The sequence below is a fragment of the Paroedura picta genome, chromosome 14 (genome assembly GCF_049243985.1).
Source record: "Paroedura picta isolate Pp20150507F chromosome 14, Ppicta_v3.0, whole genome shotgun sequence".
NCBI classification, from domain to species: Eukaryota; Metazoa; Chordata; class Lepidosauria; order Squamata; family Gekkonidae; genus Paroedura; species Paroedura picta.
The window spans coordinates 16,807,106-16,834,996 of record NC_135382.1 but is presented as its reverse complement, the minus strand read 5'-3'; the positions used below and the strand labels follow the sequence as shown (position 1 = coordinate 16,834,996).

General features: G+C 46.8%; 1 protein-coding gene and 1 long non-coding RNA gene across 5 annotated transcripts in view; one reads left to right on the top strand and one right to left on the bottom strand.

Moving 5' to 3' along the window:
• The window catches only part of FAR2 (fatty acyl-CoA reductase 2), a 106,585-nt gene extending 88,696 nt beyond the window's left edge, over positions 1-17,889 (top strand). For all 4 annotated transcript variants that reach the window (XM_077310686.1, XM_077310685.1, XM_077310688.1 and 1 more), the window contains exons 9-12: positions 11,982-12,153; positions 13,766-13,895; positions 15,107-15,234; positions 17,224-17,889. In XM_077310686.1, coding sequence (XP_077166801.1) covers positions 11,982-12,153; positions 13,766-13,895; positions 15,107-15,234; positions 17,224-17,386 — 593 coding nt within the window. In that variant the 3' untranslated portion in view covers positions 17,387-17,889. The remainder of the gene's footprint in view (positions 1-11,981; positions 12,154-13,765; positions 13,896-15,106; positions 15,235-17,223) is intronic.
• On the bottom strand, positions 10,951-27,131 carry LOC143823936 (uncharacterized). The gene is made up of 3 exons (XR_013226652.1): positions 26,763-27,131; positions 13,908-13,981; positions 10,951-11,288 (listed from the first exon to the last, which is right to left on the bottom strand). It is a non-coding gene; the product is annotated as an uncharacterized LOC143823936 (long non-coding RNA).
• Positions 27,132-27,891: the final 760 nt, after the last annotated feature.

Here is a 27,891-nt window from a genome sequence, read left to right as displayed (position 1 = left end):
TATGACGAGTAAGGACTGCAGGGGGAAAGTCCCTAACCCTAAAGATTAGGAAGAAAGAAAATAGCTACACTCAAGGCCAGTTGCACCTTCAAGAACAACAAGATGTCTGGGATGTAAGTTTCCCAAATTCCCTTTGACCGTTTATGCACTGGGAACTTCACTGCCCCAGCTCCCGTGCAGGAGCACAAATAGGGAGCGAATGAGGTGCACCAGGCCAAACGCTCCCCCATGTGGGTGCAGGAAGAGGTGGGGCAACCTGCCATGACTAAAACTCCAGCCTGCAGCCCGGCATGAAACCTGCAGTGCGTAAACGGTCTTTGTCAGGGAACTTTGACTCTCCAAAGCAGACTTTCTCAACCAGGGTTTCATGACTCCCTGGGGTTTCTTGATGGCCCTGGAAGGGTTTCTCAAATGGGTGGGAGTTAATTAATGTTTAATGTTTTTTTTTAATTTGTTGAACATTTATCAGGTGATGATATGACCATATAGGGTCATGTTGACCTGCCTCCCTCTCCCAAAATGGCCAGTGATAAGCCTGGAAGGGGTGGGAAGGGTAGGGGTCCCAGGTGGGCATGTCCACAGTTCAGCTTCCCAACCGTATTCTGCACAATCGCACCACTTCTGGGGTTCCTCAAAGCCTGAAGAATGTTTCAGGGGTTTCTCAATGGTAAAAAAAGTTGGGATAAGCTGCTACAAAGCTTGCACCCCCAAAAATCTTGCTGGTACTAATGTCCTACTGGGCCCATGTCTCCCTGATCTACTGCAGACAAACACAGGTATTCCCTGAAAGAAATATATATATATATATATATATATTATTGCACACATATGCTAACCAACATTTGGTACTTTCAAACTGTTTCCTGAAATGTAGCTTCCCAGAAATAGAAATGCTTCTTACTAATTCAGATTTTGCACGGTGAAAACTGCTGAAATGTTGGAATTTGCTATGAAGCAGAGGGGTTTTTGTTATGGTCTGCCTACTCTGAAGCCACATTCCTTGGCCTGTGGACGTAGCTCTCTTCGTAACATTTTCAACTGGGTGGCATATTTCTAAGATGCCTTTCTGAGTGTGCAGCAGAAAAGCAGAACGGGCATCCTGGAAACAGCTTTGTTGTCAAATAGCACAATTCCAGCCTTTCTGGTTTTGTTACTGGAGAATGCAGTGATTTTATTCATAGGAAAGGCGTAGCAAGTAAACACAACACTGCTTTCAGTTGCAGACAAGTGATAGTTTAAGTGAGCTGAAAGGGGTTGGGCAGAAATTTTGCTCCCCGAGGCACACATTCTTTTGTCCTACTGCCGCCTCGGATGAAAAGGTCTGCAGTTTTTGAAAACAAAGCCTGCCAGATATGTTTACCAGAAGTAAAAGTGTCCCACCATGAGCAGAGATTCTTCTTTTTGAACAAGTTTCGTTTTTCTAGGAGGGGGAAGAAAACCCTTTTTCCTACTCAGCAATCTTGTGGGCTGTGAATATCCGACCTTCATGGGTTCTAAGGCCCAGGCCAAAGTGTCTCTCCCCCTCTGCAGAATTATTGAGAAGGAACAGGCAATCCCATCTCTCCTTTGAGGGAAGGAAGCCAAAAGACCAGCAGGCAAGCATCTTCCCTCTCAGTTCCATTCCAGTGACTGTGCTTATGGATTGATAGCAATGGTGGAGCATTGCTTTAGTGGAACGTGGTACCTTTTTGCAGTCTTAGAGATTTGTGGATTGCTCCTCCTTTCCACAATAACAAGACGTTGTCAACACCAGATAAGGTTAAGAGACTAGGCAGATTTTGGAGTCACGTTGGCCATAGCCTTTTTTTTTCTTCTTCTTCTTCTTTTTTTGCTCACATACTTAAATTCAAAGAGCCTCAATTACAGTCACTAGTTGGCTATTTTTAATTTTTTTCGGGATTGCATTGCTGAAGGCCTGTAGGCTAAATGAGCAGCATCATTAAACTGCTCTTCTAGTTGCTGAAGAAGTAATGTCACTTTAAAAGGTTTTGAGAGTTTCTGTCATTGCCCGGCCAGGTGCTGGTTTCAGACTGCAGTTTCCTTTTCAGTTCCTTCAAACCACCAAAGTGAAAGGAGGTGATGAGAAGCAAAGTAGTTTCCAGTCCAAAGGTCAGGGCTTCCAGAGGCCAGGCAAGCTCAGTAGTCCAGTCAAAGAAGTCAAGGTTACTAGGCAGGCTGGTATCAGCATTTCCATGTATAGCTTGTATTGCATTCACACACCACAATGTCCCTTGGTAGCCAGTTTGGTGTTGTGGTTAGGAGTGCTGACTTCTAATCTGGCATGCCGGGTTCGATTCTGCGCTCCCCCACATGCAACCAGCTGAGTGACCTTGGGCTCGCCACAGCACTGATAAAACTGTTCTGACCGGGCAGTGATATCAGGGCTCTCTCAGCCTCACCCACCCCACAGGGTGTCTGTTGTGGGGAGAGGAATGGGAAGGCGACTGTAAGCCGCTTTGAGCCTCCTTCGGGTAGGGAAAATCGGCATATAAGAACCAACTCTTCTTCTTCTTCTTCTTCCTTGAGAGGTGTTATAGTTAAATGCCAACTGTGGAGACTCAATCCTGCAACAACTCATCATCACTTTTAACAGGTAGCTGACATCAAACCATAAGGCAAGCACTTCTCCTTTTATCCTGCAGCTCTGTTCTAAACTTGTGCCTTTACCTCTCTAATGGTAAAGGAAATCCCAGAGGGCTGGCAACAGGGAGCTGGCTTTCATCTGCTGGATCAGAGCTGGGGGGGGGGAGATGATTCTGTACAATCTCTGGGCTGTGTTGGCATGCTGGCATCCCCTCTTGTTCGTCATCATCTGCTGCTTCTGGCTTAGCCATGCTGGCCCCTTTCTCTTCTGAGGAGCACTCAACCTCACTGAGTCCTGGCTGCCCCACAACAGTTTCTCTTAAAACGCTGCAAAATTTGCAATTAGGAAGATTTCCTTTCCTTTTTTTGAATTTGGGTCCTCCCCACCCCCATCCCTGCATAGTTCCTTCTTCTGTGCAAATGCACAATATGGATGTGTTGTGTTTACGGCCAATGGGGTTTACAGGAATCACTCAACCAGAGTGATTGAGAGCTTTCTGTGACTTGTGATTTTGCTCCAGAAATTCCAATCCCACCATTCTGCTTTTAAAAAGCACACAAGGCACTTGGTAGCAATTAGAGAAATACAATAGTAGCATCGCTTGAAATGCCTTTTAAGCAATCGTATATTGGCAGCTGGTAGAGAAGGAGGCCAGCTCAGACAGAGTCACTGGGAGCCAGTTGATATGCACCGGGCTTTTCTCTCCTCCAGGCAAGATGGTTTTGACGGGTGAGTGAGCTGAAATCTCTGCTCCATTACCCTTTTTGCCATCCACTATTGATCCCAGAGAGAGACGAGCTTCTGAGGATTTGGATCCAGTCAGCAAATCTAAGCTTCTCTATCCCGCGCCTGCTAAGTGCTCAGCCCTCAAATCACAATCTGGACAGAAGCTCTGCAAATCCATCAACTCCTGAACCATCTAAAAACTGAAGAAGAAAAAAGAGAGCAAGTTTTGCTCTTCAAAACTCCCGTCTTAGTTTCTTCGGTGCCTTTTCTCCTCTTTGTTCGCTCCTCTACTCTTCATGGTAGAAATTCCTCGGACATTTTCTTACACTAAATGTCACATGGGTTTTTCATGTCAGATTGGACTTCTGAGTTGATAACTGTGCTCTCTTTCCAGTTGCACCAGAACAACTGGACATCACTTGACAGGGGTGGGTGGGATTGTAGACAACCCTGTATACCACTCAGATGTGCTTTTAATGCATGTGCACCATGCTAGCCATTGGGGTGTGAGTCATTACTATGGCACTGGAAGGGAGAGGGTTACTAAGCAAGCTCAGTAACAAGATCGCCCCAAGGGGACAACCCTCCATTCGGAGGGATATTACCCTTCTTTCCTTCTCGAGGGACTCTTGTTATGTTCCTTCTGCCACCATATTGGCATCACTGTCTTGTACCATAATCCCTCTTGTGCAGGGGTGGCCAAACTGTGGCTCTCCAGATGTCCAAGGACTACAATTTCCATGAGCCCCTGCCACCACAGTACTTAATGCCAGCCTACTCTTCTACAGCTCTGCGAGAACTCCCTCTGCCTCCTGCCATTCTAGTGTCAAGTCTTTCTCCAGCCAAAGGAAACTTTCTCTGATTTCATTGCTCTTTTGCCAGTAGTGGAAGAGTGAGGGCCATTCCGCACTAGTTCAAAATTGCACAATGGTTGCAAATTGAAATCGCTACTAATTTGCTGTTATGCACAAAGTCGTTGACAATCTGCCACACTCCTGAAACCGATCCGCTTCGTTGTAGCGCTTTCAGGGAAATCCCAAAAAGTGGATTCACCCTCTGGAAAGCGCTACACTCTTGCAACCAATCTGCAACACTAGCGGGAAAGTTCTGTGCATTACCACAGTTGCGGTTTCTGCAAAGTCCCTCCCCCTGCCTCTCTCCTCTGATCTTCCGGCGAAGTGATCGCCTTTTTTTTTCTCGGAACGAGCAGAGATCAACGCACCGGCGAGCTTTCGTTTACCCAGCGAGGCTTCCCTGGCTGCAGTCCCTCCCCAGAGTTGTTTTAAGTCACCAAACACCACACAGCCCCGTTTGCTGGTTTATTTTCCCTTTATTTTCCCCTTTATTTTCAGCTGAAAATCGCACCCGTGCGGGGGGGAGGTTCACTCGGGGGGGGGGGGAGCGTGGCAACGATGAAATGGCAGCTCAAACACCACCTGCTAGCTAGATTGGTCTCTCCTGCTAGCTAGATTTGTCTCTCCGTTGCAACAAATCAACACAGATTCGTTGCAACATGTTTTTTTTTTTAACCTGCCTTAAAGGGAAAGGGGCTCTTCGGCATTATAATGGCCGCCCATTGGCTGCTCATCTGATTGACGGCCAGGGGCGGGACAAAGCTCCGCAATAACGCTTCCTGGCTAGCGATTTTTGCCAAGACCGGAAACCTGTGGGAAACGATAGAAACACAACTGGATTCCACTACAAAGGCAGGTATGCATAACGACTAATTCCACTATTTAAAATGGCGTTTTTTCATTCCACAACCAATTTGCTACATAGATCCTGGTGCGGAATGGCCCTGACTTCTGCTCAGGCTATGCTCCTTACACTGGAGTGTGGCTGACCATAGTGGTAGGATCTTATCCAAGTGATCTGTGGCCAGGTTGCCTCAGATTTATATCTCAGTCTTGTGGTTTGGATTTGAATGCAGAGCAGAGAATTCTTCTCAAAAATGGGCAAGGGATGAGGCTCTCTAGGCAATACATTGATGAAGGTATTCTTGGGTTCCGTCATATATGCCGTTCCTTCACTTCCAATAATACCATGCGTGCTTTGCAAAGTGAAAACTGACAAGCAAGAACTGGCTCTGCTTGGACCAATGGTAGCCATGTTAACCCAGCTTCAAAAAGCTTCTCCACTCATATCACAGATATTGACCATGCCCTTGGATATTCTCTCTTAAGACCACGGGCAACTTCTGTGCCAGGATGTTCAGTCCTTAAGTCTCACGTATCCAGGATACGATCAACCTGAGTATGTCATCTCAGTTTCCTAGCATGAAGGATTCATTCCACTGGAGGACCTTCTATGAGCAAAATGTGTCCTTCTCAAGATGTTCCTATGGTGACACATGATTCTGTTCTGTCGCCCTCACTGCACCCCACGATAGGCACTCAAAGATCCGCTAAGTTTTGAACTCGTCATCATCTGTTCTATTATGTTTTTGCATAACAGTTGTTTTCCTACATGGGACCTTGATGAAAAATTGTTGTTGGTTTCCATACATCTTAACCAGCTTCTCGGGAAATTCCTACTTGGCAAAACATTTATCTGGCTTAGAGTCCAGCCATAGTCTTCACACCCAGTATGAGCAAACTGTTGAAATGAGAGGTCACCTATGATCTCCACTCAGAGAGAACCTTGGTTTGTGACTGCCACTTTCATCTGCAGGATCAGAGAACTGTCTACCCTGAGCTATCAGCTCCCTTTCCTTGCAGATGCAAAAGGAGAAATTGAACATGTGCTCCGATGCATCTTTCCTCCCTGCCCCACTTTTTGTTCACGCACTGCTGGACCAATGCTTATACTTCTCAGAGCCAAGCAGTGGAGGTGAAGGCTTGCTGCATATTTCAGACCAGGAGTGGCCAAACTGTTGCTCTCCAGATGTCCATAGACTACAGTGCCCAGTGGCAGGGGCTCATGGGAATCGTAGTCCATGGATGTCTGGAGAGTCACAGTTTGGACTCCCCTGTTTTAGACCCTCAAAAGAGCATTTTTATCTTCTCCCTTAGTTGGATGGCACCGTTCCAAAAAGTGAGCCAGCTTGGCAAAGTGGTTAAGAGTGGTGGACCCTAATCTGGAAAACTGGGTTTGATTCCCCATTTCTCCTCCTGCTGGACAGCTAGGTGACCTTGGGCCAGTCACAGTTCTCTCAAAGCTCCTTCAGCTCCACCTCCCTCACAGGGTGCCTGTTATGGGGAAAGGAAGGGAAGGCAATCGTAAGCTGCTTTGAGACTCCTTCGGGTAGTGAAATGATGTTATCCATTCAGTCATGTCCGACCCTTGGCAATTCTATAGGAAAGTTTTCGCCATATGTTTTTGTCAGTCTGCTTCTTTTAGTTGGTTCGTAGTCATCCCTGTATCAGCTTTGATCGTGTCGAACCAGCGGATCCTTTGGCGACCACGTTTCCTTTTGCCGCTGACCATGCCGAGCATTAATGATTTTTCTAACAAGTCTGGTCACATGATGTGTTGTAATAAAAAGGGTAGTAAAAAACGGGGTACAAAACCCCCAACTCTTCTTCTCTATTCGACTATCATTCTTTGTCTGCATCCCTTTCTTTTTCTTTTAGCTTTTGTTTTTCCCATTAAGGCCTTATCTCCTGATATGCAAGTCAAACTCACAGGCTTGCGCAACTCGGCGTCTGTAAAATTGGCCGAGGGCAAAATTTTGGTTGCTGCACGCTGCAGATCTTTCTCCCTTGTTGCCCATTATGCACAGAAAAGCACTTATTGAGGTCAGCAGGAGTTCTGTGTAGAGACAGAGTGCCGAGTAGGCAGGCAGAATCAGTGCTGTGCATCTGAGAGCCGGAGTTCACCCACAGGGTAGCAGCAGGCGGTCATAACAGAAGCGGGACGCCTTCGCCATGCAGTCCATAAACTATGGAGCAGGAATGAATGAAGATCGGGTTTTACCAAAGCTCACAGGGCTAAACCCTCTGCAGTTTAAGAATATATCATCATCATCATCATCATCATCATCATTATTATTAGAGTTGGTTCTTATATGCGGCTTTTCTCTACTTGAAGGAGTCTCAAAGTGGCTTACATTTGCCTTCCCTTTCCTCTCCCCACAACAGACCCCCTGTGAGGTAGGTGAGGCTGAGAGAGCCCTGATATTACTGCTTGGTCAGAACAGCTTTATCAGCACCGTGGTGAGCCCATGTGCTGCATGTGGGGGAGTTCAGAATCAAACCCGGCATGCCAGATTGGAAGTCCACACTCCTAACCACTACAGCAAACTGGCGTACACCAAACACATTATTTGCCGGGGTCGCCAGTCTTCGACTTGCAAGGAGCCCATGAACCCCATTGTCCTGCCTGAGAATACTCACTGGCCAGCTGCCTCATCACAGTGACAACACACCAATTGATTGATTGATTGATTGAATGAATGAATGAATGAATGAATGAATGAATGAATGAATGAATGAATGAATGAATGAATGAACAAACGAACGAATATGCAATGAAAAATGCAACAGAAATCCATTACGGAAGTCATTGGCCACTGGCAAAATCTAAAGGTTGTGGAGGCATGAGCTGTGAACATCCAGGAGGCCAGGCACGAGGTGCACACTTAACTAGTGAACCATACTCTGTACGGTGCAGCCGTAGGCAGCAAGTGTCATGCTCCAGGGTTGCATTGCGATAGATCCATTATTTTTTTTTATAATGTCAAAACTTTAAAACCAACAATTTTGTCTCATCGAGATCCTTAATTTGATGTGAATTTTTTTTTAAGATTTAAAAAAAAAACGAAATTAAAATAATACGGAGTTTTAATATTTGATGTTTTCACATACATTTTACACAACAACCCAATTCTTGAAACTTTTAAATTGATATATATAAATCACAATTCCCCCCCATTGCACCACTTCCGTAGCTAGCCTCTCCTCCACTTTATCCTCACCCCAACAAACCCTATGAGGCAGATTAGGCTGAGAGTATTTGTCGCCATTATTTCTCTCTGAAATCACCGAGCGTATCGGAAGAGCTCCAAGGGGACTCGATTATGCTGACGCGTTAATTTTTGTTTTTGAAAAGTTTTACCCCTTTTTTTGCTTAGCCGGCACTCCTCGGCCAGATTATATTAATGACTTAAATTGTTACTTCCTTCCCTCGGCAAATATATCTTCTTACTGTTGTTATTTGGCTGCTGGCTCAAAGCTGCAAGGTCAGCCTCTTTAAAACCATCGGCTAAGCTCCGTTGCTGTTCAGATATTGTCAATAAAGTCCAGCTGGGTTAATCTTGCAAAGCGTTGTCAGGCCGTTGTGCTGTATTCCGAAACGTTGACTCAAAATGTCATCCCCTCCACAGCCGTTTTTCCCAAGTGAAAATTCAATACATTTCTGTCTCTCTTTCGTATGATGAACTGACTGCCTTGGGCGGAAGCTATTTCTGATTTTTCCCAGGCTGAAAGTCAAAAGTGACTTTTACAATTAACTCTCTTTCCCCTTAAGCGGTAAGAGAAAGAGAAGACCAAAATGGCTGCGGCGTTTCAGCAGATTATTAAGTAGGACAGCTGCTTGAGAGTCATTCTCCATGCCTAAGTTGTGTCTCTCAGCTTTAATCGACAGAAAAGGTTACACAGCCATGCTGGGATCTGTGCAAAATCCTGTCACAGGGACCACACTGGTCAGAGCTCTCTGCCACACTTATGTGAGATGCATCAGTGGCTGGTCTGGTGGGCCGCAGGGAGCAGCCCAACTCACACCACGTGGGGCCACAGGGCTCTTGCTGGAGGTAGAGATGGAACTGACAGGCAAGCTGAACCTGGTGCTGTGTGATGACATCACTTGTTGGTGCTGAGTTTTGGTAACTGGATCTACACATTGCTATGGTTATAGTCTCAGTGTCTCTATAGCTACCTCCAGACCCCACCTGAGAAGGACACTGTACCTCACCTTGATGTGGCTTTCAGAGATGAGTGGGATGGAGCCCATGCCATCTTACCACTCCACTGAGGACAGTATGATTATTGAAATGTTGATCCCCCACCTGTCCTTTTGACTCAAGTCTTGAGCCTTCCTCCAGTTCAAGGCAACTTCTGCCAATTTCAGTGGCAAAGCTGGAGAAAGCCTCCTTAGGCTAGAGCAGCCTTTTTCAACCTTTTGACCGGAGATATACCTGGAATATTTTTCAGGCCTCGAGATACCTGACATCAGTGGGCAATGTCCCTGCCCCCCGTGCAAATAAAAATAAAATAATATGCAAAACCCCCATTAAAAACAGCCTTCCATCTCCTCACCCCACCACACTATGCTCCATATGCAAATAAAATGTAAAATAAAATTAAAATATGCTTCCCCCCTGTGGCAGTGCTGTGGCAGTGGCTGCTGGCTCCATGCAGCCACCATCTTGTACCCATGCTGCGGTACATCTGAGGGGCTCTCAAGGCATGCTACTATACCCCCGGCATGCTGGTTGGGAAACTCTGAGGCTAGAAGAAGGCTCCTTGGAGAATGGTTGGCTCCATCCCTGCTCCCTAAAATCCACCCCATGAGCCACCACTGCTGGAGATGAAATATATTTGTTATTTGTGAAGTAGCATGTGGGTGTCATAGATAATAATTTTATCACACGTCTTCTGTATGGCGCGACTCTCCTTATCTCTCGGTTAGATGATGCAGTTAAGGAACATGTTCTACTACATTTCTTTATCACCACCGCTCTAACCCTGATATGTGGTAAAACGCTGATTACTTCACAGCATGATACAGACAACCCAGCTCACCTCGGCTTTATGAGTTCTTTCACGAAGGGAGAATGGGGTTTGGGGCACCACTAGAAGCCAATGGAGAACTTGAGATTTTTGTTCCATCTAACTGCATCATACTTCTTTAAAAAGAAAACAAAATCTCAAAAACAACAGAAAAAAACAAGAACAGGGGGGGTTGCTCAAAATCCAGCAGCTAATTTTAAAAGGAGGGATAATGTGCATAATGTCAAAACACAAATACGAGAGCGGTGTCAGATCTAACCGTAAATGTCTATAAAAGGGTTCCAGATCTCTGAAAATAAGTGCATACACAATTGTTGTCTATCTGCCGTGTGTTCAGATATTGATCTGAAATCTTCATAAGATCCACTGTGGTATAGCGATAAGAAGTCTCACGCTAGTGTCTGGGCACTCGGGTTCATGGGGTGATCTTGAGCCAGTCTCACTGCTTCAGCCTAACCTACCTCACAAGGTTGTTGTGAGGAGAATATGAAGGAGATGAGAAGGTTGTAAGCCACTTTGGGTTCTTGTTGGGGCAAAAGGCAGGGTACAAATCAACTGGATGGATGGATGGATGGATGGATGGATGGATGGATGGATGGATGGATGGATGGATGGATGGATGGATGGATGGATGGATGGATGGATGGAAGGATGGATGGATGGAAATGCTGTAAGGTCCTTAACCCACTGATTGACATGTGGTGGGCATTTCTCTCTCCAGTACTGTAATACAAGTCTTTTAGCTGTAATAAGGGCACAGAGAGTCCATTTTCACTGGCCATCAGTGAGCCCTCAATGAGAAGGGCAGATAGTTTAAAAGTGTCTTCAAAAACCTGTGAACATTCTAATACAAAATTGATGTGGGTGGTAACTTTCTCCCCCCAAAACTGAATGGCTGAACATGCCTCCAGCGCATGTCTAAGGGATGTGCTACCTCAGCTATGTGGTTGCTCCATGCCCCTCCAACCAGGTCGTCTTGAACCAAGAGGAGAGGCAGGCCAGGGTATAAACATTTTAACAAGTAGGTGATCTACTATTTGGATCCAAAACCATTTTTTCTACTGATTCACTGGCAGAAAAGCATTCCAGTGTGTTGGAGAAAAGAGGGATGCTGATTTGGTAGCTTTATCTGTCCAGGATATTTTCTTGTTGGGATGAGAATTCAGTGATGAGATCTTCCAGCCATGTACTGTCATCTCTAATTTGTGAAAATAAAACCTTAACAGTTGGCAGGTCTCTATTTTTAACACCTTGGAAAAAAAATTATATATGAGCAAGATGTACAAATGAGTTTGCCAACCTTCAGGTGGCAGGGGGATATTTACTGGGATTACAGCTGATCTCCCAGGCTACGGAGATCAGCTCACCTGGAAAAAAACTGGCTGCTTTGGAAGGTGAACTCTCTGGCATTGTACCCACTGGAGTCCCTCCCCTCCTCAGGCTCGACTCCCTCCAATCTCCAGGTATTTCCCAACCCAAAGCTGGCAAACCCGATGAGCAAACCCTACAACATGGAGAACATTTGGTGGGGATACTCTGGACGAGACAAAATGGCCAGTGGTTGGCCATCCAAGCCCTAATTCCAGTTATGTCCTTTTCTCCTCTATGTAGCCACCTGAGGAAGCCTCTTGGTCTTTGTGGGCACAAGGCTAGACACAAGAGGCGCATTTCGTGTGGTTGCCCCTGAGTAACAAGCACAAAAACTGGACTGATTTACCTTTTTAATAAATGTAACCCTGGGATGATAATGGTGAAAGAGGACCCCATTTCTCCCAGTTGGATCTTGGATAGAAGGCCAAGAGTCAAATTCCAGCGGTGTCCCCCACTCTGCACCGTCGGCCAGTCTTAATTTAATCCAGGCGCACTGACCTGCTGTTGCCAGCACGTTCTCAGCATGGCCATCCTTTTGATGAAAGCCATGTGTTTTCGTTTTTATCTTGCAGAAAGTTATGTCATAGCCACGTACAAGAGGAACCCGTTGGAGAAAGCCTTCAGAATTCCTAGTGCTCACATGACCTCAAGCTACCTGATCCACCAGTACTGGACAACGGTCAGTCACAGACTCCCGGCCTTGTTGTACGATTTGTATTTGAGGTTGACCGGAAGGAAGCCAAGGTGAGGAATGCTTCAGTAGCACGTGGTTACTCTGGCAGTTAATAAAGGAGAACCACTCCTTACAGCCTGTGAGATAGATGTCGCTTGCCTGGGGGCTCCGTTCTCATTATTTATTGTCGGCTTTTCTCACCGAGACTCAAGGTGGCTTGTAAGTCAACGCGGTGACTTGGATAAGACATCCAATAAGCGAATCGGATTAGAATTGCAGGGATCTGAAACCAAGCGGAAATCTGAAGCTAACTATCATTATTAATATGACGTGTCAAACAATATGGAAATTACATAGAATAATATATGCAGCAAAAGATAGGACACATTATACACAAGGCTTTCTCAGCCAGGGTTTGGTGAAACCCTGGGGGTTGTTGATGGCCCTGGAAGGTTTTCCTGAATGGTTGAGAGTTAATTAATTTAAATATATATTTTTAAGATTTGCTAAATATTTATCAGGTAATATGACCACATATGGTCATGTCAACCTGTTTCCCCCACTCCCTCCCAAAATGGCCAGTGATGGGCCTGGAGGGCTGTGAAGGGGATGGGCCCCAGGTGGGTGTGTCCACAGCTCTGCTTCCCAACCATATTCTGCATGGTTGCGCCACCTCTGGGGTTTCTCGAAGCCTGACGAATGTTTCAGGGGTTTCTCAACGGTAAAAAAGTTGAGCAAGGCTGCTATATACAGTAGTATAATCTACAGTCCTTGTTCATTTATCGAAGCATCTTTCTGATCCACTACCTTATTGTGTAGCCCTGTTACCTTTGAAAAAAAATGCCTGCCTGCATTTGTAATCTTGTCATAGATCAGCATCAGTTAGTTGCCATCTTCCTCTTGGTTTTCTGCTCCATTGACGAACTACCAAATAGGGTCATGCGAATATTTTGTACGTACCAAACCACTGCAAATATTTTGTATTTAAACGGATCCAGTTTTTCTGTTGGTCCATTGTCTGTCCTCTCTTGGTAATCAAGTCTTATTCGTCTTCATCTGCGTGCAATTTACTGATTGGCAGGAGGATTGTGGTTGAAAAAAATTAGTTGAAGAATTATCTATTTCTGCTTGGTTTAGTCCAATTCCTAAATACATATGCTGAAGTCCCACTAATTTTTAAGAGACTAATATTTTTAGCTGTTGGTTGAGTTGCAGTCATTGGGCAAAACCCAGAGAGCTATGCTAGTTGCATCCAACAATCTGCCACGTGAATTTGTTGGTTCCCCCCCCCCACAACAAACTGCTCTGGGAAGAATTCAGTCATTTGCTCTAAGGCAGGGGTAGTCAAACTGCGGCCCTCCAGATGTCCATGGACCACAATTCCCAGAAGCCCCTGCCAGCGAATGCTGGCAGGGGCTTCTGGGAATTGTAGTCCATGGACATCTGGAGGGCCGCAGTTTGACTACCCCTGCTCTAAGACATGAAGGGACTCTTTTGCAGAGAGGCGCCTCTTTGAATCCACAGAACAAGTTGTTCAAGCAAGTTCTTTCAAGGGGGGCATATCACTCCAGAAATAATGTTTGGAATCCATGCACTACCTTGGGATCTACAGTGGGTAGTCCATTCAGAGAAAAAGAAATCATCATATTTTTACGTCCATCCTCATTTCCATTCTCTTTCTAGGATGATGAAGATCTTCAATCGACTGCACAGGACTATGACCCTTTTAGAATATTTTACCTCTCGTACTTGGGAATGGAATTCAGACAATGTAAACATGTTAATGAATCAGCTCAGCCCCAAAGACAAGAAAGTAAGCATCTACCAAATCAAGAAACTCTTGCCAACTCTCATCAGCATAATTATTCTTGTCTGCAGCTTATGTGGCTGATTGGAGACCTGGAGAAAACAATTCACATTTCTGTTTTGAATACTGTCCAATGTTGTCATAAATAGAACTTGGCCAGACCTTTCAGTGGGGCGGGTCAGTTTCCCTTGCCAATGTCTAGTCGGTTCCAAGACAAAGGCATAAATTACATGTGAGACCAAGCAAGGCTCAGGGCTTTTCATACAATCCTTAAGATTCCTTGTACATGTTTGGAGGCCTGAAAAATCCATTGCCGTTTTGGATTCAGTTTGTCTGTCAAAACAATCCAGATTAGAAGTGGGAAGTTCCATTTTTCCCATAGTTTGTCAGTGCCAGACTCTGGTGTAAGATTCCCTGGGGCTAATTGTTAGGCAGGCATCCCCACCCACGGTTGATTTTTCTCCCAGTATTCCGTGTTTCTAGCATTTATGATTGGTCCAGCTTGCTAAATGTGTACGGTGGAGGAATGCAGCATAGATGAGTCTCTTCTTCCAGCACTCAGGTCCCCTTGGCAGTCCCACCTCATGCTTTCTTTTTTGCCACTAAGTCATAGCTGACCTGTGGCAACCCTATAGGGTTTTCAATGCAATGGATAGTCAGAGCTGGTTTGCCTTTGCTTGCCTGAGTGGAGCAATTCTGGATTTCCTTAGTTGCTTCCCTTCCAATTACTAACAAGGGCTGACCCTTTTTAGTTTCCAAGATCTGGTAAGTTTGATCCAGGAAAGTCCACCACCAAGAACATTCTAGTAGATGCCAGGTGTATCTCAGGAGGAAGGGAATCCTCAGGGCCACCAGTAAGAAGGAGCAAAATAGGGAGCAAGTGTATCCCATGGGGAAGGGAGTCCCACTGTCTTATGGCCATGACCTGGAAGGTCCAAAGTCAATGCTAGGTGTATCTCATGGGAGAGAGGGTTCCAATGTCTAGAGCAGGGGTAGTCACCCTGTGGTCCTCCAGATGTTCATGGACTACAGTTCCCATGAGCCCCTGCCAGCGTTTGCTGGCAGGGCCTCGTGGGAATTGTAGTCCATGAACATCTGGAGGACCACAGGTTGACTATCCCTGCTCTAGAGCCCACAATCAAGATGGACCTAGTCATCACATAGCATTTAGTCCATCATAACATTCTTCATTTTTCTTCCCCCACCCTTGATACCAGTTATACTGCTTTGACGTCCGCCAGCTGCACTGGTCTGAGTACATTGAAAATTACTGCCTAGGAACAAAGAAGTATCTGCTGAATGAAGACATGGCTGGAATTCCTGCTGCAAAGCAGCACTTACGAAAGTAAGGCATCCAAGGGGTTATATCAGGCTTTTTCAACCAGGGTTTCATGAAACCCTGGGCATTTCTTGGCAGCCCTGGGTTTCCGGAATGGGAGGGAGTTAATTGATTTTTTATATATATTTAAAATGTTAAACATTTATTGGGTGATATGATCATATATGGTCATGTTGACCTTTTCCCGCTCCCCAAATGGCCAGTGGTGGGCCTGGAATGGGTGGAAAGAGGAGGGGTTCTGGGTGGGCATGTAAACAGCTCTGCTTCCCAACCGTATTCTGCACGATTGTGCCACTTCTGGGGTTTCTCGAAGCATGAAAAATGTTTCACGGATTACTCAGTGGTTAAAAAATTGAGTTCTATACTGCTTGAAAAGTCCACGGTGAGAGCATTTTCACCACTGCTTGCCAAAGGACTAGAGAGCACGCTTTTTTTCTGTAGGAACAGCGTAAGCTGCGTATGCTGAGCAGTCGAACAACTAGATTCGGGTCCAGTAGCTCCTTCAAGACTGACAAGGTTTTCACAGCACCAACATCCAAGAGTCAAAGTCAGTAGTCAGATCCCAAGGAATGAAGGGGGCTTTGACCCTCAAAGGCCTGTCCCCTGGAAATCTTGCTGGTCTCTACTAAAGTGCTACTGGAGTCAAAACCCTTGAGTAAGAACCAAGCCCAGCAGGTGACCCCCTCCATAGCACTGGCCAAGAAAGAGATTCACAGAGGTGGCTTGCCATTGTCTTGCTCTGCAGAGAACCCCCTGTCTTTCTGGGTGGTTTCTCTCTTGGTCCCCCAGCAGGAAGAAGAAGAGTTGGCTTTCATACCCCACTTTTCTCTATTTGAAGGAGTCTTAAAGTAGCTTACAAGCATCTTTCCCTTCCCCCCCCCACAAGCATCCTGTGAGGTAGGTGGGGTCAAAAGAGCTCGGAGAGAACTGCTCTGTGAGAACAACTTCTGACAGGACCATGACGTCGAAGATCATCCAGCTGGCTGCGTGGGGAGGAGCGGGGAATCAAACCCAGCTCACCAGATTAGAAGCCGCCGCTCTTAACCACCACACCAAGCCGGCTCTGGGTGTAGGTACAGTCTAAATGAGGGAAATGTCTAAATTTGGTGCCTCAAGAAAGCAGGGAACAGGGTCGAGGAAGGCATTCAGCAGCCCCAGAAAGACAAGCGAAGTGTGCGCATCTTGCCAGACAAGGAGACAGACAGTATTACAACAGTAGCCCTCAGAACCCCCAGAGAAGTGCTCTCACGGCACAAATAGGAATAGCAAAGCAAGGGGCAAAAGAATCCGTAAACTCATAACCTTTCCATGAGGGTGTCTCCCACACAGGCAAGGGAATGGAATTCTTACATACGAGACTATTGATGCTTTAGGCCAGGGGTAGTCAACCTGTGGTCCTCCAGATGTTCATGGACTACAAATCCCATGAGCCCCATTTGCTGGCAGGGGCTCATGGGAATTGTAGTCCATGGACATCTGGAGGACCACAGGTTGACTACCCCTGCTTTAGGCTGACCCTGCATTGAGCAGGATGTTGGGCTAGACAGCCTGTAGGGTCCCTTCCAACTCTATTATTCTATGATGACTATAGAGGTCAGCACTGTCGTACAACCTAAACAGAGGAAGGTCTTCAACCTAGTAATACTAGAGAATCAGCCTCTGTGCTGAAAACCGAGCTGGACCGTTTCTGTAATGAGAAGCAACCAGATGTTGGCCTACTTTGCCATAGGTCTTCCTCTGGCATCCTTGTTACGTCTTTCTTAATAACTGATTTCCTTGTGTCAATCATTCTAAGTTCATGGGAGGAGAAAGCCAGTCTAATTCTTTTCTATATGGACCGAAGCCCCCTGATTTAACGTTGGCCGGCAAATGACATGAGACCAGCCACGCTCTTTCCGCAGTGGGGGAATGCCGTGGTGCGCTCTAGAAATAGCGGTTCTTGAAGGGTGAATTTTCAGACTCACTCTCTCCCTCTCCTCCTTCTGTTTCCCTTAGGCTACGGAACATTCAGTACGCCTTCAACACCACCTTGCTAGTGATCATTTGGCGCGTCTTCATCGCCAGGTCGCAGATGGCCCAGAACATCTGGTATTTCGTGGTGAGCCTTTGCTACAAGTTCCTGAGCTACTTCCGGGCTTCCAGCACCCTCCGGCATTGAACACCCCTGCCCGGTCCCTGACCGCGGAAGCTCTTCCAGAAGGGTTTCCGTCTCCTCCAAGCAATAACTGCGGGCGTTTGAGCTCAAAAATCTTTTTTGACGGCAGTGGCATCCGACCCGCATCACGACTGGCTCATTGCTGATTTTTCTGCTCTTTTTTGTTTTTTGTTTTTTGTACTAATGCTTCAATGCATCATCGTCTTCCCTTTAGGTCCACCGGGCTAATTTTCAAAGCCGTAACCAAAGTTTTGGACATAGGTGAAGAGCTGTGAATGACCAAAGCGGCTGTCTTGTACCTAATCTCTCGCTCCTGCGACCCCGGTGTTGTTACTTACTTCCTAACGGAAGTGTGGGAATAAGCAAGATGCGCAATAAACCAGAGATAAATGGCAAAAAAGCCTCATCATGAATGCCTTGAGAGCCACCATAGAGTCATGGTGAAGACCGGAGCTCCACATTGTATCCCCTGTCCTTGCTACTGAAAACAAAAACCCTGAATTCTATACTTCTGCTTTTTGGGTGTTTTTTAAAAGTGCCAATACTCATGTAACATTGCATAATATCCTACCATTTCTCCTCTCAGGACCTGGTAGACCCCTCCTTCCAAAAAAAAAAATCCCTGCTGCTACTCTGTACCACTGAGTACCACCACCAAAAATGCCCTACTAAATTTCCTCTTCCTCTTTGCTGCTCATTGGTTGCCGTGTTTGTCAGTGTGGGCAAAGCCGCCAGTTGATCAGAAAGCAAGATCCTCAGTCCCGAAAACAAGTGAGTTTCTAGATTTGCCAGCACGTTTCCACCATAAAGGTGCTTCCTAGAGAGAAACGAGCCCTGTTCCTATGTTCCAATGAATGTGCATGCATTCCGTCTGCAGGTGTACACCTTTTCCTTTGTAAGGGACAGAGGAATGGGAAGGCGACTGTAAGCCGCTTTGAGCCTCCTTTGGGTAAGGAAAAGCAGCATAGAAGAACCAACTCTTCTTCTTTTTCTAATGTGCACAGACTTAACAAATGAACCTGGGAACCTGTGCCTGGATATATCTGCGGGTTCAGCCACAAGTTCAGCTGGACATGGGTCAAATGTTACAGGAGAATTGCTTGACGCACATATGAAGAAAAATCAGGTGCACGCTGTATATGAACTGCATGTGCATTCACTGCAACTTTGTTCGCTGGCAGGGACTCATGGGAATTGTAGTCCATGGACATCTGGAGGGCCGCAGTTTGACTACCCCTGCAAGGCAAGAGACCTTGTTTGCTGTTGCCTCCCTCTGCATTGTGAACCTGACATTCCTTGGAGGCCTCCCATCCCAATACTAGCCAGGGCTGACCCTCCTTAGCTTCCAAGATCTCCCCTAGAAGGGTGGCAGCTAAGCAGTGCAGGTCCTTCAGATTTATTTCTGAGGAGAAACCCTGTAACTTGCTCCGATTTCCTTCAGTTGTATGCTCCTGTTAATACAAGTTCCGTGCTATACAAGTCTGGAAAAAACTACTATCTGAACACAAAATAAAATTTCACTCCCATGTATATTCAGGGATCTTTCATAAAATGCTATTGCAGGATAGGAAAACCCATGGGTCTTTGTTGTTGTTCTCTTTTGCCATCAAGCCACGTCTGACCTCTGGCACCCCCTGGTGGAGGTTTCAAGGCAGGAGATGGTCAGAGGTGGTTTGCCATTGCATGCCTCTTGCATTCCCTGGAGGTCTCCCAGCCAGGATTTTACTCTCCTTAGCTTCTGAGATGTGATAAGTCTGGCCTGAGCTAGCCAGCTTTGGAGCCATGTGTCTTGATGTCAACCAAATGATGACAGAGCTCACCGTAATGAACTGGGGCTAACGGAACACTCACAATTTTTGTTAGCAGAGAGCCCTGTTCTGTGCTTTTTTGGAAGCCCCACAGTTCCTTGATGCTTACTCCCAATGAGCTCCACACATGCTCTAGTGAAACCTGAAATGCATGCGCTAGTAGATGGTTGGGGAGTTCATGCTGCTGATTGATTAAACAATTACTGCGTGCCAAAACCCCCAATAAGGGTACTTTAATTGCTCCCTAGATGTTGCACAGTAAGCATCAGAATTGGGCTGCAGGAAGGGATTGTGGGCGCTTGGGTAGAGAGGGGTGGGGAACAGTGTACAGTTCATGGGGGAGGCTGGCAGATTAGAGTTGGGTTACGTTGTTTAAAAAAAAAAACATGCTCACGCCCAACAGTTCATCTGATACTGAACAGAAGGCCCAAACAGCAAATGAACAAATAAGGTTCCCAACAGGTGACAGCTTGAAAGAACTGTGATTTATCCAGTGCGCTCTTGTTTCTGCACCATGGCAAGAACATTTGGGCTTGGGGTACTGGCTCGTGGCTCTGGAGTCCTGCTAATTCAGTCTTGGTAGAAATAGTCTAACCAAACCATGTTGTTCATGTCAAACTATGGCATTACTCTTTCTACCACCAGCTAAGATGTGGTTGCTCCTGCACCTGTCCATAGGTGCATTTCAGTACAAGTCCCACCCATGCAGCCAGCTTGCAATGTTGTGAAGCTCTGGCCCTTGTGAAACCTCACTCATTCCTGCGAGATTCAAACCCAAAATGATCACAGAAACAGAAGCCACTGGTAGTCATAAGTCATCTTTATGCTACTGAGAGCAGAGGAGAGGAACGTTTTGGGCTGAACCATCAAACCTGAAAGTTTCTTTAACACAGTGATTTTCAGACTTTCAAATTTCAGGGTAGCCTCCTTCTGCTGCTATTGGACCAGAGGGGGTGGCAGGACACTGGGGGGGGGCATATTCCCAAGCATGCAGTGTTTATGGGGTATGTTAGCCAGGCATGCAGGGCCTTACCTGCCCACCTGTGTGAACAGGGCATGCATGCTTGCATGCCGTGCACCTCTGCAGCTAATTACTGTCCGAGAGCATGGGGGAATCACAGGCACACTGTCTTTTAGGGAAGCATGCCCGCTCTCAGCAATCTTCTCAATAAAGCACCTCTACAGTTCTTTGCAACACAAGTTAGAAAACCACCAAATGTAGAGGTGTGGTGTTGCTTCTGTTCTTGCACTGAAACTTCTGTAGAAAAGGGAGAGGAATTTGGAGTGAAGGATAGAGTGTGAGAATTAAATTGCATCATACATTCCTAGCAAAGAAGCTATCCAGCTATATGGTGCTAACTCTCCACAAGAACAAAGCGAAACCTTATTGGGGTGCAGTTTTAACCATCAAGGTGTTCCCACCTCATTTACCTGTCGCTAAAACGGTGACTTCCATAACTGCAAAGCAACTGCATTGGGGAAATGGCCATGTTTCGAGTCCATTTCTTCACTTGTGTATAATCAAGATGATAGAATGAGGCCACATTGTAGCAGAAGACTCATTCTTCCACTGCCCGAAGTTTGTAAGGTGCAAGACCAATTCTTTCTATATTTTTCCTACAAGAAATGCGCTGCTTTCAAGCTGCAGATCTCCCTTGTGGTTTTAGGGCATTCTGTTTGGAATCGCTCGTACAAACTGCCTTGTAAAACAAAAGGCCTGCGAGAAGCTCGGCAAACGTATTAACCTGGAATTAATGTTATTTTGAACATGTAATAAACAATGTTTTGAAATGGTGGTCCTGGGGCATTTCTTCTGGCTCAGTTGCTCTGGTCTGAATTGGAAGGGGAAATTCATAAACACAAGGGATCTGCCATTTCTGGCACCAGTTGAAGGTGTTTATATGGCAGGCTTGAAGCCCGAACAGATGAGCTGGAGGTCATATGTCTCTTCCCATCCATTAAATGCAAATTTGCAAGTTTGTGTAAGCCTTGGTTTGCCTTGGGGCCATGAAGGCGATGGAATGGGAGCGTATCCTTCCGGCTCCTAGTCAGTTTTCTCGTTCAGAACTGCGCATCTGGTTTTTGCTAGCGTTTTAAAGGTTGTGGAGTGTGTTTTGAGAAGACACACCTGTTCTGATTTTAAATGCTGATAACAAAGCCAAGAGCCAGCATGGCATAGCGGTTAAGAATGGCGCCTCTAATCCGGAGAATTGGATTTGATTCCCCGCTCCTCCACATGGAAGGAAATGAAGAAGTCACAGCCTGTTCTGTGGTGTTCCCCCTTCTTAAAGGTACAGAAGCCATATCACGGGGATGGACCTGGCCTAGGAGAGGCTGGTTCCACGGTTTCCTCCTTTGCTGCAAGTTCAAGGAAACAGCACCCCCCCCCCCTATTTTGGAAATGTCGATAAATCATGCTCATCATCAACCACAGCAAAGAAGTTTCTACAGGATCTTTTGTGGCTCTGCAGTCATTTGGACTATGCTACCCAGACATACTAACAGGACGAGAAAGGATTTGCACAGCTGTCGGGTAATCCTCAAACAGAGAATTCATAGCAGCACACCTGAATAAGCATCAGAAGGCTCCATCTAGCAGTCATTCGACAGCAGAGGACACATCCTCTGTTTTTGGCTTGTTGCTGCCCTCCAGTGGTGGTTGTGATTTAGAAACATGTCGAAATCAGGCTGATTCCGCACAATGGAAAAAGAAACGTGATCGGCACTGCATGGGCCAGCGTGACAGTTTGTAGCGTCCTACCTTCATTTTACACCAGGGAGCCCTTCGGCTTTTCTCTCTGCTACTGTAGAATTTGCAGAATTCCTCACCTCCTTCCTAGGAGTGAGGAACACGCTACGAGCTTCCAGTGCTTTCCCCAGCTCATACCCATCAATCGCTCCTGACAACCAATCACCTCGCAGCATGGCGCTTTAAACCCCCGCAGCTCACCACAAACTTTTTTTTAAAAAGAAATATGAATTATGTGATGAAACAAGAATCCGTTTATTCACATATGCATTGGTTGGGTGGGAAAAATCATTTTAAAGTATCAGTTTCACATCTGCAGCCAGGTCAGGCTTGTGGCTACAGAAAGGGAAAGTGTCACATTGGTTTATTTAACTTGGGGGGGGGGGGAGCGTGGGAGGAATGCAAACCGGGACATGTTTTTAAACCATCCTGCAGCCTCGCAAACACCTATTCATTTCTCCAGCCTCTGCCATTTTTTTTTTAAAAGACAGCAAAACCCCACTCCCGGAATTGAAGGGGATAGAAGCGAGGGTGGGACATCTCCTTGCAATACGACTACTGTCCTTGCCTCCTGACTCTCTCCCTTGGCTGGCTGCTTGCAGCAGCTGGTGGGATTTCCCCAGGGGAATCGACTTTTTGGGATTACCCTGCTCTTGCTATAAATCGGAAAATGTAGCGAAAGCAACGCTGGGAGGAGGCGGGAGACTGAGGGCATCATCTGATACCCTGAAAATAAAGTGTCTGCACCAGGTAATTATCTCGTTTTTCCCACTGCAGAATAGCCCTCACATTTGCCTCTTTGGACACTTCTCTCTTCATTCGCTTGGTTTAATTCTTGCCTTTAACTAAAGCCGAGGCTTTCCTTTAGCAGAAAATGAATCCTTCCATTGCAACCCTGAAAAGGAGGTTGGGCCGAGAATGTGTGACTGACCCAAACTCCCCAGCAAACCTCTGTGGCAGAGGAACAACAACCCCACCCTCACACGCGCCCCCTAGTGTAATAAGGGTAGAATCTGCACTCACATTTTTCTTACTGTAAATCATGCTGAATTCTAGTCTTCCTTTTCCACCGATTTAAAACATGTTGCCCTCCTGCATTTGCATTGTCACAATTTTCAATCTCCTTCCTGCTGGATCTGGGGGAGGGGGGGTGAAGCTCCAGCCAGCACTGAAGGGGGTTCTTCTGGAATGCCCTCCACTCCCTTTTCCAGCATTTCTGAAAGACCTTATCCTCCTTCACAAGTTGCAGCCAACACGTGTACAGTGCACATTTGATCTTTCTCTTGACATGCGCCTTCAGTCATCCTCATGTAACTCTCAACACTTGTAAGACTAAAGGTGCAATCAAAGCCACCCGTTGATGCAGGTTTCATTTGGGAAGTGAAACAGGTTGGCTCTTCCTTACAAACAGGCAGAGGCTGATGGATGTGCACACAAGAGGACCCTAACACTGCAGATTACTTACTAGTTGTCCATGGGAGACCTATTTCCGTCCACTAACAGAAATCTCTGCTGCCAGATAGCAGCCTGCACTGTGAACACAATGACCGTTGGGTCTCTTCTGAGCCAAACGGTCATTTGGAGCTCTGAGCCCAACGGTCATTTAGAGTTCTCCGTCACCATGAAGGCTGGAACCCTGGCATTGTGACATCGCTGGAGGGAGGTTCCAGGACCTGGAAGGCGGGGCTGATCTCTGGGGTCAGAGGCCATGGACTGAGGGACTGGAAATGAACAGGCAATTGCATTATTAATTCAAGTATTATTATTATTATTTGATTTATTATGTTTTGTACATTCACACTACATTCACAGTTCTATTTTTCTTTTTCTTTGTTCCAACCGTTTTGGCTACTTTACATTTTTAAGCATCCACTTTTTAAGTAATATAATAAACCTTCTTTGGATTTATCTGTGAGAAATTCCACCACAGTGGCAGCCAGCTGAATTACAAGAGAAGGGGCTCTACAATGTTGTCCTTTTGGGAGATTCATCACCTGCGCGTGAGTAAACAATGTCCCCCAAAGTATTTGCTTGAAGAAAAGAACGGAAAACGTTTCGGTTTTTGCCTCCATCAGTTCAGTGTCAATGTAAATATATTAACAAACAATTCCAGAAAGACTTCTCGTGGGTTGGACCTGAGCTAATTCTGTCGATCTCCAAGGCAGCAGAGTTCAGTTCATGGAGAAAATGACACCTTTGAAGGGCATGCAATTCTCTGCACAAGCCCTGCTTTCCATAGGAGCTTAACCCAAATCTCCAGGAATCTCCCAAGCTGGAGTTGGCATCCTTATGCACAGGAAGTGCAGGAAAGATCACCTCCAAAAATATTATAAAAGTGTTTTTCACTTGTACTACCCAGCTCTGTGTTTGTCTTTATTAATTAGACCATCAACCACAATAAAGCAGCCATTCCAGGATATCTTTAGTAAAAGTGATTGCCCAGGAATTATATGATTTATACACCAGACAAGAGTGGCTGTGAGGCCGGCTGATTTCGTTTTTCTCTTATCTGTAACATTGGGGAATCAACGGTGTCGTTCCTTTTCATTGAATTCCAGGATATATTGCTGTTGTTGTTATTTAAATTCTGCACTGATCCTGCCACAGTCTGCCATCTGGGCTGTGCTACCCCTCCCGTATTTAATGCACTGATGCACCAACATGATAAGCAGCGATTACACAGCTGTTGAATAACTTTTAACTCTGCTTAAGAGTGCCCAGACAAACCAGGGGCAAGGATCCAAGATGCAATGGATAAGCCTTTGGCGTCTCTGTCTGCAAGCATCCAACCGCCAGAGCCCATTCACTGTTTGGGCCTTGCCGATACCCACAGGTGGTACCTGCCTTTTAGGGACATCTCTTGTAGAAATCTCATTTCCTCTTTTTGCACAGATCTCCTGATCAGGTGAGAGCCAGCTGGGTGCAGTGGTTAAGAGAGGGGGCTTCTAATCTGGCGAGCCGGGTTTGATTCCCCGCTCCTCCACATGCAGTCAGCTGGGTGGCCTTGGGCTTGTCACCGGCTTGATAGTGCTGCTCTCACAGACAGTTCTGTCAGAGCTCTCTCAATCCCACTTACCCTGCAAGTGTGTCTGTTGTGGGGAGAGGAAGAGAAGGCGACGGTAAGCTGCTTTGAGACTCCTTCAGGTAGAGGAAAGAGGCATACAGAAACCTCCTCCTCCCTCTTTAATTGTTGCTATTTCCTTTTGCAGTAAGTGCCTCATTCCTCCCACGCGCCTACACAAGAGAGAACAGAATTCACCCTCCGCCCGCTGATGCCAGCAGTCGCATCAGACCGGAATGCTTCAGCATGTATTTGCAGGGGACAAATTACATTCTTGGGTGTGCCTCTTACAGTCATCAGCCCAAGTGTTTCCTTTGGGAACAACAAAGGTACTCTGGGAGTTGCACGTTGGCCGGTGTACACTTAATTTCTAATGCATTCCCATTCTAAAACTACAGAGCAAGTGTTCTCTGCCATGGGTGCAAGGCCTCTGGGGTTTGGACTCTCAGGGGTATGCAGCTGTATCTTGTGCTTTTTTTTCAAAGACCAAGTCATCATTTGTGGAATGGAAACCTGCTCTCTCAGGTCCTTTCCCATCCCTGCAGCTGGCTGAAATTTCTTGCCAGTATCATCCTGGCAGGGGTTCATGTGAATTGTACTCCATGGATATCTGGAGAGCCACAGTTCGGCCACTCCTGCGGGATGGAAAGCCCCCCAAATTGCCCCCTCCACAGACACCACCCCCTAATCTCCAGGAATGTCTCAAGCTCAAGTCGGCAGCCCTACCCATCAGCTGGTGACACGCCAGGCCATCAGCAGATAGTATAATCTCCCTTTCATGGTGCAGCTGAATGGGGTCTCACAAGATTGTAAGAGAAAGGCTCCCTAGAGCAGGGATAGTCAAACTACGGCCCTCCAGATGTCCATGGACTACAATTCCCAGGAGCCCCTGCCAGCATTCGCTGGCAGGGGCTCCTGGGAATTGTAGTCCATGGACATCTGGAGGGCAGCAGTTTGACTACCCCTGTCCTAGAGCCTTTGTGTGCAGAAGCGTGGGCAGAAGGGATTGTGTCGGTGCTTGGCTCTTGTGGCTCTTCCTTGCATGCCCAGGGAAATGCCAATTGCCACTGTGGGCTCGGGAGGCAAATTTCCTCCAGGCTAGACTGGCCAGAGATTCTGGGTTTTTTTGGGGGGGAGGGTCATCTGGGCATGGAATTGGGGTCACTGTTGGTGGGCAGGTAGCGGAGTTGGACTAGATGACCTTGGAGGTACCTTCCAACTCTAGGATTGAAATCACACTTCCACACACGTTTTGGCCCCTGGTTTCATTCGGGAAGTGGATGTTGGCTGGCTCTTCCTTAGAAACATGCCCACAGGACATCCACGTGTTCAACCCCAGCCTTCCAGAGTAGCGATCCCCAACCTGTGGGCGCAGACCACATGTGGTCCGTCGACTAATTGGATGCCTCCCCCCCCCCCGGCCCTTTACAACACACTTTGGGTGTCATTGTCTCCCATCACTCCCAGATGGGACTCTCTCGTTGCAGAGAAACAAGCTCAGGGTTCCCATTGATTTGTCATTGTCATGAGTTAAAATTTCCATGAAAATAAAATGTGCCTTATGTTCATTGTTGTGGCGTGTCTGTATCTTATTTTGAAGGGATGTTTAAACATTACTATAGCGATCAGAGAGCACTAGGGCAGTGGTTGAGAGTAGAGGAGTAAACTACCCCCCCCCCCACCAGGCCTCAGTAAAATTGTCAAGTGTTGAGTGGTCCCCGGTGATAAAAAGGTTGGGGACCACTGCTCCAGAGGACTTACTGTTCATCCAAAGGTCGGCATATCTTTCTCTGCTATGAGAACCTCAGCCTTTGCTGCCAGACAGCAGCGTGTGCTGTGAACACCACGACCGCTGGGTCTCTTCTGAGCCCAACAGTCATCGGGAGCATCTTTAGAGTTCTCCGTCTCCATGGAGGCCGGAACCCTGGCACTGTGATGTCACTGGAGGGAGGTTCCAGCATCTGGAAACCAGGAGCTGCTCTCCGGGACTGAGGGTTAGAACTGGGCAGGTAGGGGAATACAGAGGGGACCTTGGCACTCCTTGGTGTTCTCCAGTCCGAATTCTAGCAGGGTCAACCCTGCTGAACTTCTGAGATCTGACAAGGTCAGGCTAACCTGGGCTATCGAGGTTAAGGCTGGTGCCCCCTTACTTCCTCCCCAAACCACAGGGCCAATCTTGGGTTCCCTCTCCATCCTGAGAGCAGGAGGTACCTTCATTGGGAAACAGGTGCTATCAGCATAGGTCAGGCCTTCCAAACATAGTGCCCATGGTCCCCTCTGATACTTTTCCTGGGCTCTGCCTACAAATGCTCTTCTAGGAGCTGCACTTCTTGTATGGCATCCCTAGAAACTACACCTATAGAGACTTGGAGAAAGGGGGGCCTCCTCCTACTCTGGGGCTGTCTTTCCCAGGGCGGGGTGGGTGTCTCAACACCCACTCTGTGTTTTCTTTGCCTCTTTCGTGAACTGCAGGGCATTGCCACCGCCAGTCACTGGATTCTTGTGGAAACCTCTATGGCAGGGGTAGTCAAACTGCGGCCCTCCAGATGTCCGTGGACTACAATTCCCAGGAGCCCCTGCCAGCATTTGCTGGCAGGGGCTCATGGGAATTGTAGTCCACAGACATCTGGAGGGCCGCAGTTTGACTACCCCTGCCTATGGTGACTTGTTTTCTTTGATGCTGTAGCCTCCCATGTTCTACGCAAACCGCCCTGAGCCGCAAGGGAGGGTGATAGATTGATAGATAGACGGACGGAAGGACGGACATGAATATAAGAAATCAATTTCAGCGGCAGGCAGGCAAATCAGCTCTTCTTGAGACAGGGCAGAACAAGAATCGAAGCCAACCAATCTCTAGCATCCCAGGCGCCCATGCTATGCGGTGGGCCCT